This window comes from Clytia hemisphaerica, unplaced genomic scaffold (genome assembly GCF_902728285.1).
Source record: "Clytia hemisphaerica strain Z4C2 unplaced genomic scaffold, Clytia hemisphaerica genome assembly, whole genome shotgun sequence".
Lineage (NCBI taxonomy): Eukaryota > Metazoa > Cnidaria > Hydrozoa > Leptothecata > Clytiidae > Clytia > Clytia hemisphaerica.
In genome coordinates this window covers 554,714-567,774 of record NW_027103758.1, presented here as the reverse complement: position 1 = coordinate 567,774, position 13,061 = coordinate 554,714, and the positions used below count along the sequence as shown (strand labels likewise).

At 36.7% G+C, this 13,061-nt stretch overlaps 2 protein-coding genes and 2 long non-coding RNA genes across 5 annotated transcripts in view; 1 reads left to right on the top strand and 3 right to left on the bottom strand.

Annotated features, from left to right (window-relative positions):
- Positions 1-12,647, bottom strand: part of LOC136805556 (uncharacterized) — a 36,658-nt gene extending 24,011 nt beyond the window's left edge. The window contains exon 1 of the mRNA XM_067062124.1: positions 12,568-12,647. The gene's annotated coding sequence lies outside the window, so the exon portion shown is untranslated. The remainder of the gene's footprint in view (positions 1-12,567) is intronic.
- On the top strand, positions 284-876 carry LOC136805559 (uncharacterized). The gene is made up of 2 exons (XR_010846419.1): positions 284-365; positions 711-876. It is a non-coding gene; the product is annotated as an uncharacterized lncRNA (long non-coding RNA).
- On the bottom strand, positions 812-12,568 carry LOC136805557 (F-box/WD repeat-containing protein 7-like). Of its 2 annotated transcripts, none has more exons than XM_067062126.1 (10): positions 10,802-12,568; positions 5,210-5,390; positions 4,623-5,061; positions 4,300-4,478; positions 4,021-4,101; positions 3,728-3,819; positions 3,131-3,407; positions 2,571-2,705; positions 2,142-2,316; positions 812-1,396 (listed from the first exon to the last, which is right to left on the bottom strand). In XM_067062126.1, exons 1-10 carry the CDS (start codon positions 11,261-11,263, stop codon positions 1,210-1,212), a joined length of 2,208 nt encoding a protein of 735 aa, XP_066918227.1. In that variant the 5' UTR covers positions 11,264-12,568; the 3' UTR covers positions 812-1,209. The 2 variants fall into 2 exon arrangements, with proteins under 2 accessions (XP_066918227.1, XP_066918226.1); XM_067062125.1 differs by having other exon boundaries at positions 5,204-5,390; positions 10,802-11,403.
- On the bottom strand, positions 7,459-10,074 carry LOC136805554 (uncharacterized). Its single transcript, XR_010846418.1, has 3 exons — positions 10,002-10,074; positions 8,777-8,869; positions 7,459-7,961 (listed from the first exon to the last, which is right to left on the bottom strand). It is a non-coding gene; the product is annotated as an uncharacterized lncRNA (long non-coding RNA).
- Positions 12,648-13,061: the final 414 nt, after the last annotated feature.

Genomic DNA, 13,061 nt, shown 5'->3' with positions numbered 1-13,061 from the left:
AAATTCATTTCAAACAAAAATTGCCATTTCAAGCAATACTTATTATGAAATGAGAATTTTCGACAAAAAATGTCCAATGTAGTAGTCTTTTGACAGTTAGCTGATTTTGAAAATATTGAAAGTATCGCCCTCGATTAGTGGGCTATCTACATAAAACTTGTAATTTATCGAATAAGGTTTCCCAGAAAATTGGGTACTCACTACTCTCTCAATTTCAGTCATGGGTACAATCATCAAAAATGGTAGCATGCTACCTTCAAGAGACAATCCTTGTTTCGCTTTGAAATGTAAAGATGGTTCTGCCACCGCAATCTTCCTCTGTAAAGACGACCACTATGTAGGCCACACCGATGCCAATAAAACAGGTCAGTCGATATACTAATCTGATATTCCGATGGTAGGTTGACGACGCTAAAGCTCTGAAGGAGCTGACTAATTTGGTGAGGAAAGATAGTCCGCTTGGACCCGACAATCACCAAAAACGAGGGCTGGGGTTGAGGCCTTCCACAACAAAATACTTGAAATCAAAATTCATGATCTAAACCTCCCTTATAAGAGAATTTGGATAATTTAAGAATTTTCAAAGTTGAGAATCGATTTTATTAATCTTTTAAAGGATGCTAACGCTTACAGGGCCTATCAAATTTTCAATTCCAGGGGAAAATCGATACAAATCATGATGTTATTGAAATTTTGTCTTCATTTTTCAGGTACTGGGGATAATAAACGAAGCATGAAGATTTTCTAAAAGAGACTTCATTGGAAGTTTTCCTTTGTTTGGTGTATTGATTGATGTGGTACAATTTCCTGATTTTATTTTATGGTCATTTTCTTTTCTTTTCTTTTCTTTTTCAAAATAATAATATGTACAAATTTTGTCAAAAGTCTTTTAACAAAAGCTGAAATAAAACAAAAACGAAGTGTTCAAATGGGAGATGCTCCACATCTTTTCTTAAAAATGTTCATTGAGTCTTTTAGAAGGTGTCTCTTTTATCAAAAATAATCGTCCAACATAACGACTCTGCCACTGCATTTCGGGGTAATATATGTACAAAAATACCCCTTCAAAATCGCTTGCCAGCGTTCTTTGAGTGGCGCCTCACCAGTTGTGTACCCTGGTTTCCGCCTAAAGGTCATTGGTCAAATCAGGAGGCACCGGTGCTTCGTGATTCCACAGATCGACATATAACGCCGAAGAAAATTTTCTTTTTACAAAATAGTACACCATGATTTACCGGCTGGTATTCGCTCTGTAATTGATTCCGATTTTCCCGTTTGTTCGCCGCTGGATTCCAATTCGGTTTCGTTGTCATCCGTTTCGGGTTCGGAGTCACGTGGGTCGGTGAAATTGCAGATGTACTTGCAAGGGACGTACGCAACATCTCCGTTCGGCGAACTGGTAAGAAAGAAAGCAATATTTTGAAGCAAGTGATTGGGATCTTACTGGAAATTACTCCTACAGTATCTCGTACTAACAGAAGATGCAACGCTGATGTAAGCACACACAACATTTGGCCGTGGCTTATTCATCCGGGTTGTAAGCTTTTCTGCTGTTCTTAGACAAAAAAGTTGTTTCTCTTGGCCTTTCCACTAGAAGCACTGGTAGTTTTTTGGGAATTTTAACCATTTTTGGATTATAATCCATTTCCGTGAGCTTTTCTATTGTTTTGTACGAGATAATAATTTAAGAAAACAATACCGAGTCCGATATTTGTTAATCCTTACTAATCTTCATTTACTTACACACGAAAAACCCTCTAGTATGAGACACGATTGCTAAAAATGCTTCCAAAGTTGAAATTGCACAAGCGTGGAAAGCAAAAATCAGTAAAAGTAAACAATTATAGAAGGTTTGACGTATTTTGAGAGAAACACACACAAGAAAAATATTTGGCGTGCAAACAAATGAAGTAATCGTAACCTAATCAGATGTCTGATCAGTTGTAATCGAACCAAGATGGTTGACCCACGGGTTGACCCACGCGTGGGAAATTAGTAAGACGATACACAAGGCTCAAGTTTGATGGGAAGTCATGTCGGTGGCATTTTTGATACCAATTAATAATTTGATCTTTTATGTCTTGGAGGAGTAAAGTATTCTTTTCAAAAAAGGAAGATGGGAAAGTAAACTGAAGACTCACTTTTTTCGTTTTCTTCCACGTCTGACAACTTGGTTCCATAACCTGAGTTGTGCACCACCAGTGACGAAATGAAGTTTATTGTTGATATCTTGTTGTGTGAAGCACGTCACTGAGCCACTGTTCGTCTCGATGTCCCGAATCGTGCCCATGTATTGGAGGTCCGGTAATGAACGGACTGTGAAGGGAAAGAGAGAATGTTATAAGATGTTGAAGGTTATAACCCTTATGATGGAGTAATATGCATCTTCTTCGAAAATACATATTTAGAAATCATTCTCTTGGTAGTAAAAAGAAGAGATTTTTAATTGTTTTAAAAGTCGTTCTGTTTGCCTCGATTTCACGAAATTGATAAAAGTCTTTAGCTAATACCTAAATGAAAGTGCGTGGTCTCTAAAATTCCGCGCCGAAGGTTTAATGAAACAAACTTACTATTAACATAAGCATCGCCCGTATCAACATCTGATCCCACACTGAATAAATAAGACGATGATTGGAACTGTCCGATATGTAACGCTTCTGTCGGACAAAACTCCTTCAAGTTGTTCCTGATCTTTGTAACTTCACCTGGAAGAAAGCAAAACATTTTTCTGGTGATTTGACTAAAGAGGCTTAGTTATACAGTCGACGCAGACAATTTCATTTTCTAAAATTCTCTGTAAACGATTTTCTTTAACTCATGGACAACAAAATAAAGTAAAAATGATAATCAGAAATTAAAATGTAGACTAAAGAAAAGGGTTTTAATGCAAGGAGCAATTATACTCTGTTCATTTAATGGTATGTGGAACAGCCCTGTCATACTGGATTGTGCAGCAGGACTGGGGAGAATAGAAACGCGAGTTTGCCATGAGGTGTTTTGTGGTCTGAATGATGCTTGTAATTAGAAGAAATTGATATGGGGTGGTTTCAAAAGTACTCTAAGAAGGCTTGTAGAATTGTAAACAGCGAATTTCCTTCTGATCCTTGTAAACCAAAACAAGGTCAATTACCTTTCTTATAATCGAGGATTTTAATGTTGTAGCCATTATCACCATAAACAATCAAGTCTTCAAAGACAGCCATGCAATTGATCTTTGACATGTTCAACTTTGATGTGGTGGTAGTCGCGTCGGAAGGTTCACTGTTTGCTTCAGTGTTTGAGACCACAGCGACGTTGTCACCGTCCAGCGTGAAGAGTGTCTTTCCTCCTTCTCCAGTTGGATTCGTGTTGAAAATACTGATCACACCGTTTGCTCCTCCACAAACTGCCTTCGTATCATCCAAGAACTGAAACAATGACAAAAGGGATTTCAAAGGATTAAAGCTTGAACGGCTGACGAAAAGACTTGTGCGTTCTTCTCTACCTTGAATCTCGTATATTTTCGTTCTTGTAATAGTTACATTTTAATCTTAGTTTGTTACTGACGGTTAGAATTGTCATTATCCCAATTCGTGCTATTCATGATGTAATGTTTTATAATGAACGACCCTTAGTTTTTAAAGCCAAACAATAAAACTAGTGACAAACGCCCGAGCTATTTCAGGTGTCACCGTATAAAATATCACGTCATGAGTATTCTGAAAGCGATAAAAGAAACAAGGGTTACCTTGACTTCAGTGATGGCAACCCCTTCAAAAGCATTGGCAGAGAATTTCTGTTGCCCACTCTCTAATTCGTAAACTTCCATTTTGCCACCGTCTAAAGGGGGGAAACAACAAGGATTACGTTGAGTCATTGAGGTAAAGGAGTTTCATTTGAAATTGATTTGTTAAGAGATATAAGAAAAGATGGACCCAGCAAACAAAGTGGACTGCATGGTCACTATAACGAAAATTTTGGCTCGTATACCCTATAACTTCTATTCTAAGGAATCTTTATCTACTTTTCGTTCTCACTTACCAGTTCCGATGAGGATGTTGCCATGGGAATAGTCCATGCATGTGACAGTGTTGTAAACGTAGATCGATTTCGTCATCTTGCCTTTAGTAAAAAAGACGAAAATATAGATATGAAACATAATGAAGCAAAGGGTCGAAGTGAATTCCTATGGTCGACTAAACACCGACTACACCTTGCGAATATAAGATAATTCTGAACCACCCGTATCTCCATCACTCAATATCGTTTTTGAGGGTGAGAATGGTACCCGGTTCTGACCAATAGATTTTCTTTACTCACCTTCATCGAGATTCCATAAGCGTACAGAGCAATCAGTGGACGCAGTAAGTGCTGGAGGTATCGACTCAAAATCTTGATCTGTCGCAAACAAGACTTTAGTTATGGTACTCTCGTGTCCTCCGAGACTTTGTAACTCTACATTTGTTGAACTATCCCATAATTTCAAACTGGTATCGCGTCTAAACAAAAGGGATAAGAGATGTTCAAAAATTAGGCCATAAATCTACGAGGACCTCCCTAAGAGTGTCAGGATACAGGTTGTATATAGCAGTAAGCTATTGGAAGACGACACAAATATGACCAAATAGGCAATAAAACCTTACCCTGCGGAGAGGATGAATTTCCCGAACATATCAACAGAACAGACATCGTGATGATGGCCCTCCAGTAAATTGGTTTTCAAGTTCATCTCCACAAACAAGTCGCTATTCACTTTCTTCGCCTTCTTGATCCGCGTTGAACGGCGTGGTTTCACCTCGATGACCTCCTCTTTTGTTTCTTCGGGTTTGGGTGAAGGAGTCTCTTCTGCAGTCTCCATAGCAACCTCTTCTTGCACTCCTTCTGGTTCTTGAGGTTCGGCTACTTCATTTTCAACCTTCTCTCCTTCGCCTGTCTGCGCATCACCATTTAGTTGTTCCTCTGTTTCACTCTCGGCGGACGAATGGCCGTTCTCGACAGCCCCGTTGGTGATTTCGTTATCGCTTTCGGTTGTCAAGACAACATCACCATTTCCATTCATCCCTAATAATCCTTCAGCGGGATCTGTCAAATGAAAGAAACAAGAATGAATAGAGTAACTAGTGACTCTTATCCATTTTAATTTAATAGCATTTGCAGACATAATTTGGACTAATATTAGCCCCTTTTTATATAAATATATTCCGCAAGTTTAGCAAGAGATTACCCTTACTCGGCATATGGTGTTTGTTTTCCTCGGCGTCTTTGATGACGTGTTCATCTTTCAACTTGTTGGCGATCCTCTTCTCTTCAAGGGCAGACAATTCCACTTCCTTCGTCAGTTTGACCATAGCTGCTTCCTCTTCTGCAAGAAGATCTTGTAACTCACTTCGAATACTTTCTCTGGTATCAACCTGCGGGTAGGATAGATCAATAGTTAATATAACATTAGTAAGGTGTTTAGCTTAATGAGCATGGGATATCATTGGCTAAAAAAATACCAAAACGAAAGTCTAAAATCAAGAAGCCTTCAGATCTGTCAAGAAGATAGTCCCAGAGAAATTTGCAAGCAAGTTGAGTCATCAACCGTTGATTTGCAAAAAGATCATGAGACGAGAACCTCAGAAAAAAAACAAACACTCGACTCAAGAACCCCTGATTAGAAAATCTATTACGAAACAACTTTGAGCACCCTTATGTACAGAACAATTAAACACAAGCAAAAAACATCCCTTTAAATTCTTCAAGAAGTAGAAGCAAGTATGCTAAACTACTGTTGCAAGATTTTGCAATGAATTGGTGAAGAGTGGGCATGATTTCAGTTGAGACAAACAAAAAGTGTTTTCCGTTTCATTGAGAATAAAACACGTTTCTAAACATGAAATTAAACAGACAAATAGAACATCGAGAGAAAATAAACTCCAACAACAAAATATCTAGGTCTTTCAAGACCATCAAAATATATCAAAATATATCATTTCACTCTAAATGAAACTTCAAAATCAAACTTATTCTAAAAGATCTGTTAAAACCATTAACAAGCGATCAAGACTTTCACAAGAAGGTTGTTTTTAAAGCATTTTGAAAGAGGTATGAGATCCAAAGAATAGGTCTTAATTTCGTCACAAGTATTAAGACCAAAGTTTGAATGATTTTGTAACACTACGAGACCTTGTTTGCAAACTTTTTTCAATGTAAAAGCAATTTCGGTTATTGTAAAAAAAAATGTTACATAGACATAGTTTGTAAAACATCAATTTTTAAAAAGAAGCACGATTTCATTCAAAAATATTAGAAAGAAAGATTATCAATTTGATTTAGCAAAGTGAGTAAGGGGGCCATTGGACGAAGGAAGTGTTCTTAGCGTGTTGTAATTGAATGAGAGAAATTTCATACTACTGAGAGGAAAGCTAACAATTGTTGAAAGGTTTTACAAAGTTGAGAGGAAAGCTAGCCTTTCCTACCTTTCTCTTTAATAAATCATAAAATATTTTGCTACTCATAGAGTAGGTCAAAGAAATTTACAGTTACTGGTACAAAGAAAATCAATTAAAAAGGCGAAACAATAAAATAAACCACGTTAATCTGAGACGTCGCCTCAGAGATTTTGATGATAAAATCAAATATATTTCATGACATGAAAAGATGTGTAACTCTAAAGAAAGACGAACACAAGGAAGAGACCTGGCAAAAGACTTAAAATTTAACAGATGAGATGGAGTTTTTATAAGATACTTTAATAATTGGTCATTCGAAGTAATAACAAGGCGCCCAAGGGCGTGAAGGCCCAGCTAAAAAAATCTGTAATAGAGACAAAATACAAGGATACTTGCTACATGATTAATTTGAAAAATAATCCGCAAAAATTGATTTTCTATAATTTCCGCTTTTGTTTTATCTTATGACTTACAGTAGATTGATTAAAACGAATTGATTGATTAATCTTAAAACGAATTTTTCAGTTATTCTAAGTAAATTCTTATCCCCCTTGGAGCTTCGAATAACCGGGAGTCTACTGTTTTTTTTTTCACATTGTAGGGATCGATGATCAAACAACTGGACGAGCAAGAGTTCCTGAATATGTAAATATCAATAGCAGTTTTTAACATGTAATATATCTAGACATTGTCACTTTTTAATGGTACTAAAAAAATCTCCCTTCACTATTTCACCCCACCCCCCCCACCTTTTTTTGAAGGGAAAATTGTACCCTTCGTTTGCAAAATTGATTGTCACTTTGTAAAGATAGTAAAAAATCTCCCGTCACTATTTCACAAGTTGTCTGATATGGAGAGTTCTACCATGACCACAGACAAAGAAAGTTTTGAAGTTTTGCTTGAAATAGAAGAGTTGACTACTAAATGACGATAAATTGAGCGGAGATCATATTGCCTTGTCCCGTTAAAGTTGCCGATTGAACTACGGGATGCTTCGATTGATATCATGTTTTGAAAAGGGGAATTTAAAAAAATGATAAATACGTCAGTTTCAAATATAATGTATATTTATTTTAATAGCCTATTGTTTTTTAAAAAAGCTGAGCAAGTAAGTGGTAACCAATGAAATGTCAAAAAAAAATCATAAATTCCGGGTTAGCCTCGAAAATATGAGTTACCCAAATGAAACACAAGTTAATTGAATCAAGTGAGCCGAGTACTATCAAGTTAGCCGAGTAATATCAAGTTAGCTGAGTAGTGTCAAGTTAGCTGAGTAATATCAAGTTAGCCGAGTAATATCAAGTGAGCCGAGTAATATCAAGTGAGCCGAGTAATATCAAGTGAGCCGAGTAGTATCAATTGAGCCGTGTAAAACCAAATAAACTGAGTAAAACAAAGTATTCCAAGTGTATTCTGGTGAGCCAAGTGAATCGAGGGGAATCCTTTAAATCTGAGTTAACTGTGTAAATCCAAGTTAGCTTTGTATAACCAAGCCTATCTAATATAAATCCAGATTGACCAGAGTAGCTATACACTGAATGATGAACCCTGAAAAATAAAAACAAAAACGAAATTACGCAAACAGTCGCGTTCAACTGGAGTATACTACCATGTTCATAAATCGTAAAGCTCAAGTGCAGCGTAAGCTTGTTCCAAGTTCTGGAAGACTTTCATAATTATGTCCACCCCTTAGGAAGACACTTGCTTTTTGTTGAAAATTGAGGCGTGGGAGCATTTGTAGGTCACAATTTTTTCGCACAACACAAAGAACCCAAGATGAAATCTGATCATGATGTTTTACAAATACAAGTGAAAATCTCATTTCCAGGGCAGCTACCTTAAAGGGATAACCAGATAAAAAATAAAATTCAGCCCAAAGATTCCTTCCATAGTCCTTAGCAAAACCTCCAAATTTTACAGGCTACTTGTTTTTCAAAGTCGAAATATTTAGGTTTTTTAATTTTTAATTTCTGCTGGAAAACAATAGAATTTCAACGTGAGGTACGTGTGAGGTACGAAAAACTGAGATTTCTAATTGTCATATTATGAATCTGGAATGTTATTTCTCAAAAATATTTGGAGGGCTTACTAAGGACCGTGGAAAGAATCTTTTAGCCAATTTTCATATTTTATCTGGTTATCCCTTTAAAAGTTTCAAACAAAAAGGACAAAAAAAATTACGAATCAAAAAAAGAAATCCTTCTCTAGACTATAACCAACAATGGGCTTCTCTTTACCACGCTTCCCCCAACCTCACAAAGATTTTGCAGTAAATGGTAATACACAACTTGATTTTCACTTAGGTCATTAGGTTCTTAAGCCTTTTAATGATAAATCCTGAAGAAAATCAAATTCAAACTCACCTTAAGATTGGGTATCAATCAATCAGTGGGAACCAATCAGTCTGGATATGATGTACGATAACAGTCTTGATGTATATAGATGATGGTCCAAAACTGTTCAAAAAGAAAAACAAATATGATTCTTATTAACAAAAAGTACAATCATTAGGCATGGCCTGGAGTAATACCTTTAAGGGAACATTTTTATTTTTTGGCAAGAACTTAATTTGGCAAACAACTAAAGTCAGCAAAAATTTTTATCTTCGTGAGAACGAATTTTGGTGAATGAATATATTTTAAATTTTGACAAGAACTTATTTTGGCGGATGGCCAGGCAAATCTTCCTTTTCTATTACCTTTTTTTAATGATTGACGGCAAGAATCAATTTTGGTTAGAACTGAAATTGGTGAATTTCAAGTTTTTGCTACCTCAAGTAAAATTTTTTTCTCCATTTCGATCAGACGATCTCAATCAAACGGAATTGAAATTCGATTGTCGAACGCAATCGAATCTCAATCCAACGACCGAATTCTAGGTAATATTTGATTCGCTTGATTAAGATTTTTGTTCGAGTCATTGAATCGAATACAATCGAACCCAATCAAATCTCAATCGAACAAATATTCGATTGAGATTCGATTGCGTTCAACAATCAAATTTTAATCGTTCGCTTACGTTCGATCTGGCTCAATCATCGGTTCTGTTCGATTGAGATCGTCTGGTTTCGAGTATCGACTGACCGACCCTATTATTGGCAGACGGAAGTAATAGATAGAATAGTTGTTTTCAAAATCAAAGCATACGCCAAACAACCCGATAGTGACCTGCACTGCATTTTTTGTAAGTGGAATTGCCTGATTCTTACCCCTCCTACCTAGCCCTTAATTTGAGAATGTCTTGTTGCAAAAGGCCAATCAATTCTAATCGTTCGATTGCATTCGATCTGGTTCGATTGGCTTGATCATCGGTTCCGTTTGTTGAGATCGTCTGGTTTCGAGTATCGACCGACCGACCAACGTAATCGATAGAATAGCTATTTTCAAAATAAAAGCAGACGCCAAACGACCCAATAGTGACCTGCGCTGCACTTTTTGTATAAGTGGAATTGCCTGATTCTTACCCTACCTAGCCCTTTGGATTTGAGAATTAACCTTGCAGATTTTTTGTATTTCCCAGAGCCAGAGTGTCTTGTTGCAAAAGGCCAATATTCTTATGATACTACTGGAGCACACAATAGAGATTTACCTTTATGAATGGCAGCAGCAGTCAGTGACAGTGAAATCTTGATTTATCCTCTTTACTTCTTGAACTCTTTACTTCTCAGTCTTTGTTTGAGAGAAAAAGAGCTCACGTTGAACACTCCACGTTGAGTTGAAGATAGTCTATGTAGGTGGTAGACTATACGAAATACAGACAATAACAAGATACGGTCTTCAGCCATATATCAACATATGGCTTTGCTCGGCTTTGTTAGAGGATAGATAATTGTATGCTAGCCGACAGACAACATTGACTATGACGATCCCTGTCGATCCCTTTACATTATAGCGCTGAGTTTAGCCTGGAAAATATATGTACTCTCGCGGAACACCGCCTAATTGCTTTGCGTAACTAACTAACAAACGTACGGGCACTGTGCAGATGAAAGGCCCACTACGCTGCGCTGCTGGGCCAAAAATCTCGCGTACTTTAGGAAAAGTAAGGAAAATTGTTTTATTACTGTTTAACGACCAACCAAATCAAATAAGAGCTTGTATAAACTCCATCTCGTCCCAAACTTAAGTCTTCAATCGAGAGCAAGCATTGGAATTATTTTTGTTTACTATTGTCTGAAAGCTTGATACAAACAACAACACTAGACAGACGGTCCACTGAATCTAAATGCTTACTGTCCACCACTCTAAGGACATGAGGAGAAGATGAGGGTGTATATGCCTAACCTCCCGTTTGCAAAATAGTTAAAAACAACAAAAGCGGGAAGTGATACAAACAATAATACACAACAACAAATAAAGATATCTTTCACGAAACCAAAAATTTCTTACATTTTCATCTCCCGATTCTTCTTCTACACTTTCACTTTCGCTTTCACCAATCTCCTCCGCAGACTCCTCAATCTCTTCTTCATCATCGTCAATGATCTCCACCTCACTTTCACTTTCGGAACGTGGGCTCCCTTCCGCTTCGTCCGTCGATTCATCGGGTGTTCCGGTCTCCTCACCCTCGCTTCCCAATATCATTTCGTTTGATGATGTCATTATCGTGTTGTTGTTGTTTTCGATTTCCGTAATTTCTCCGTTCTGTCCGTACACAAGTTCCGCCTCTTCTGACTGGTAAACCTCAACACCGGGTTTCATCAAAACTTCATTCTGCACGACCCGTCCGCTATCATCATACACCACTTGTCCGTCATCAAATACCCCGGAATCCGTGCTCGCGTGACGTTCGCCGCTGTATAATTGCATCTCGTCCAACGCGACCGCGCCCAACATCAAAGTACGAATCATCTTCTCGTTAATTCAAAATCTCAATAAAATCGCTCTTGTAAAAAACTCTCCACAAGTCACACTTGCTCAAAAAATTATAATTTAGTATTTTTTTCTGTAAAAGGCTAGTAACCACCACGAAAGAAAGTTATGCAAAGTCTGAAAAGTATTAAAGCTTATCTGAAGGTTTTAAGAGAAAAATTATTTCAGTTCTTATCACTTCAAATCTCAATGCCACAACAATAATAAAATATTTTTGAGTTGAAATAAGAGACGGGGGTTGATACTTTAATCGTACTCCCTTTTCAATCCTGTTCTAATCTTTGAAAAATTATTTTTCAAACAAACAAAGATTTAACCCTTTCTTCTAAGGAGGATTACAGTAAAATAATTCATCTTTAAACTTAATCCTCCTGCTTTCCAATTTTTTTCACGTTAAAGTAGACCTCCCAATTTCACTGGAATGTTTTTGGTCTTTTTGTTAAAGTAATAGTTTGTAAAATTATGGCTTATGTAATAAAAACTCGTGTCAAACAACTTAATCATTTTCACAAAGTATCCCGTTTACAGTAAAGTTTTTGACCCAATACCTTGAACTTGACATAGTTTTGACCGTCCCCGATGCTACTTATAATTGTCTACCAGAATCTTCCTGATCAAAATGAGCTGAAAATCCAATCTTAGGGAAAACAGGACTATTTTTTGTTAAGAAAACGGTTATTAGTGTCCACGTCTTCGATATTTTCATTTTTGACCTAACTGCCATAAGGGAAAGAGGGACTTTTGACGAAACCCAATCTCAAGAAATGTTGATGAGTATTTAATGAGGCTTTTCATTAAAAGCACCCTTATTGAGGTCACGTTTAACTTTTAACAGTTACATCATTTTACATAACAGAGTAGTACGATAACCCTCTTATTACATAATGCGAAGTTTAATAACCTTTTGTGGCTAGTCAACGATAAAAGATAAAATCTTTAAAGTTTGAGGACGAATACAAAAGCGTAATGAATGGAGATACTTAAAATATTTTACTCTCTGTATGAAAATAGTGACAATAGTATAGTGAGACAATACCCTTCAAATAAAGTAAAGCCACAATTTTGATATCAGTTGACGAATTATCATAACTTTATTTTTTGAGAGGTCATGCAACTTTAAAAAAAGGTCAAACAAAATAATTGCCAACTCAAGGTGTAGCAAATCCCAAAGCACAATATGGTGGCTAAGCCTAAGACCTTCTGAAGAAACTTGAAGGCAGATTGCAATTGAAGCAATAAACTTATTTTGGTGCAGCTAAAGCAAAACAAATAAATATTGGTACCTTTCTTTGTTCGTCTTCAGTGAGCTCTCGATCACATTTCGATAAATTTTCGATTTGTCGTAATTTCTTGCGCAGTTTTCTAATCACCACAACGTTACAAGTCGACATGTTATTGTTCAATATTTTTGTTTATTTATTTTGTTCCACTGAAAATATAAGAGAAGCACGATTGTGAGAATATATATTAGCATTGATTGTGTTGCATTTTTCATCCACATTTAGAATGATTGAAGAAATCGATTAAAGACAACTTAGTATTTCATTGGGTTTTTCCAGAAAAAAATTGAATATGGAGCCCCGATGTAAATGTTTTGGAAATTCACCCCCGGACATTGTGACTTTTGACCCCCCCCCCTGGACAAGCATTAGTTGACCCCCTGGACACTCAAAATTACCCTTAAAAAGAGCAAATTTACCCCCCGGACAACGTAAATTTTGCAGATTTTTCACTACCCCCGGATACTATATCCTCCATGTACGAACATTTTCTGGAA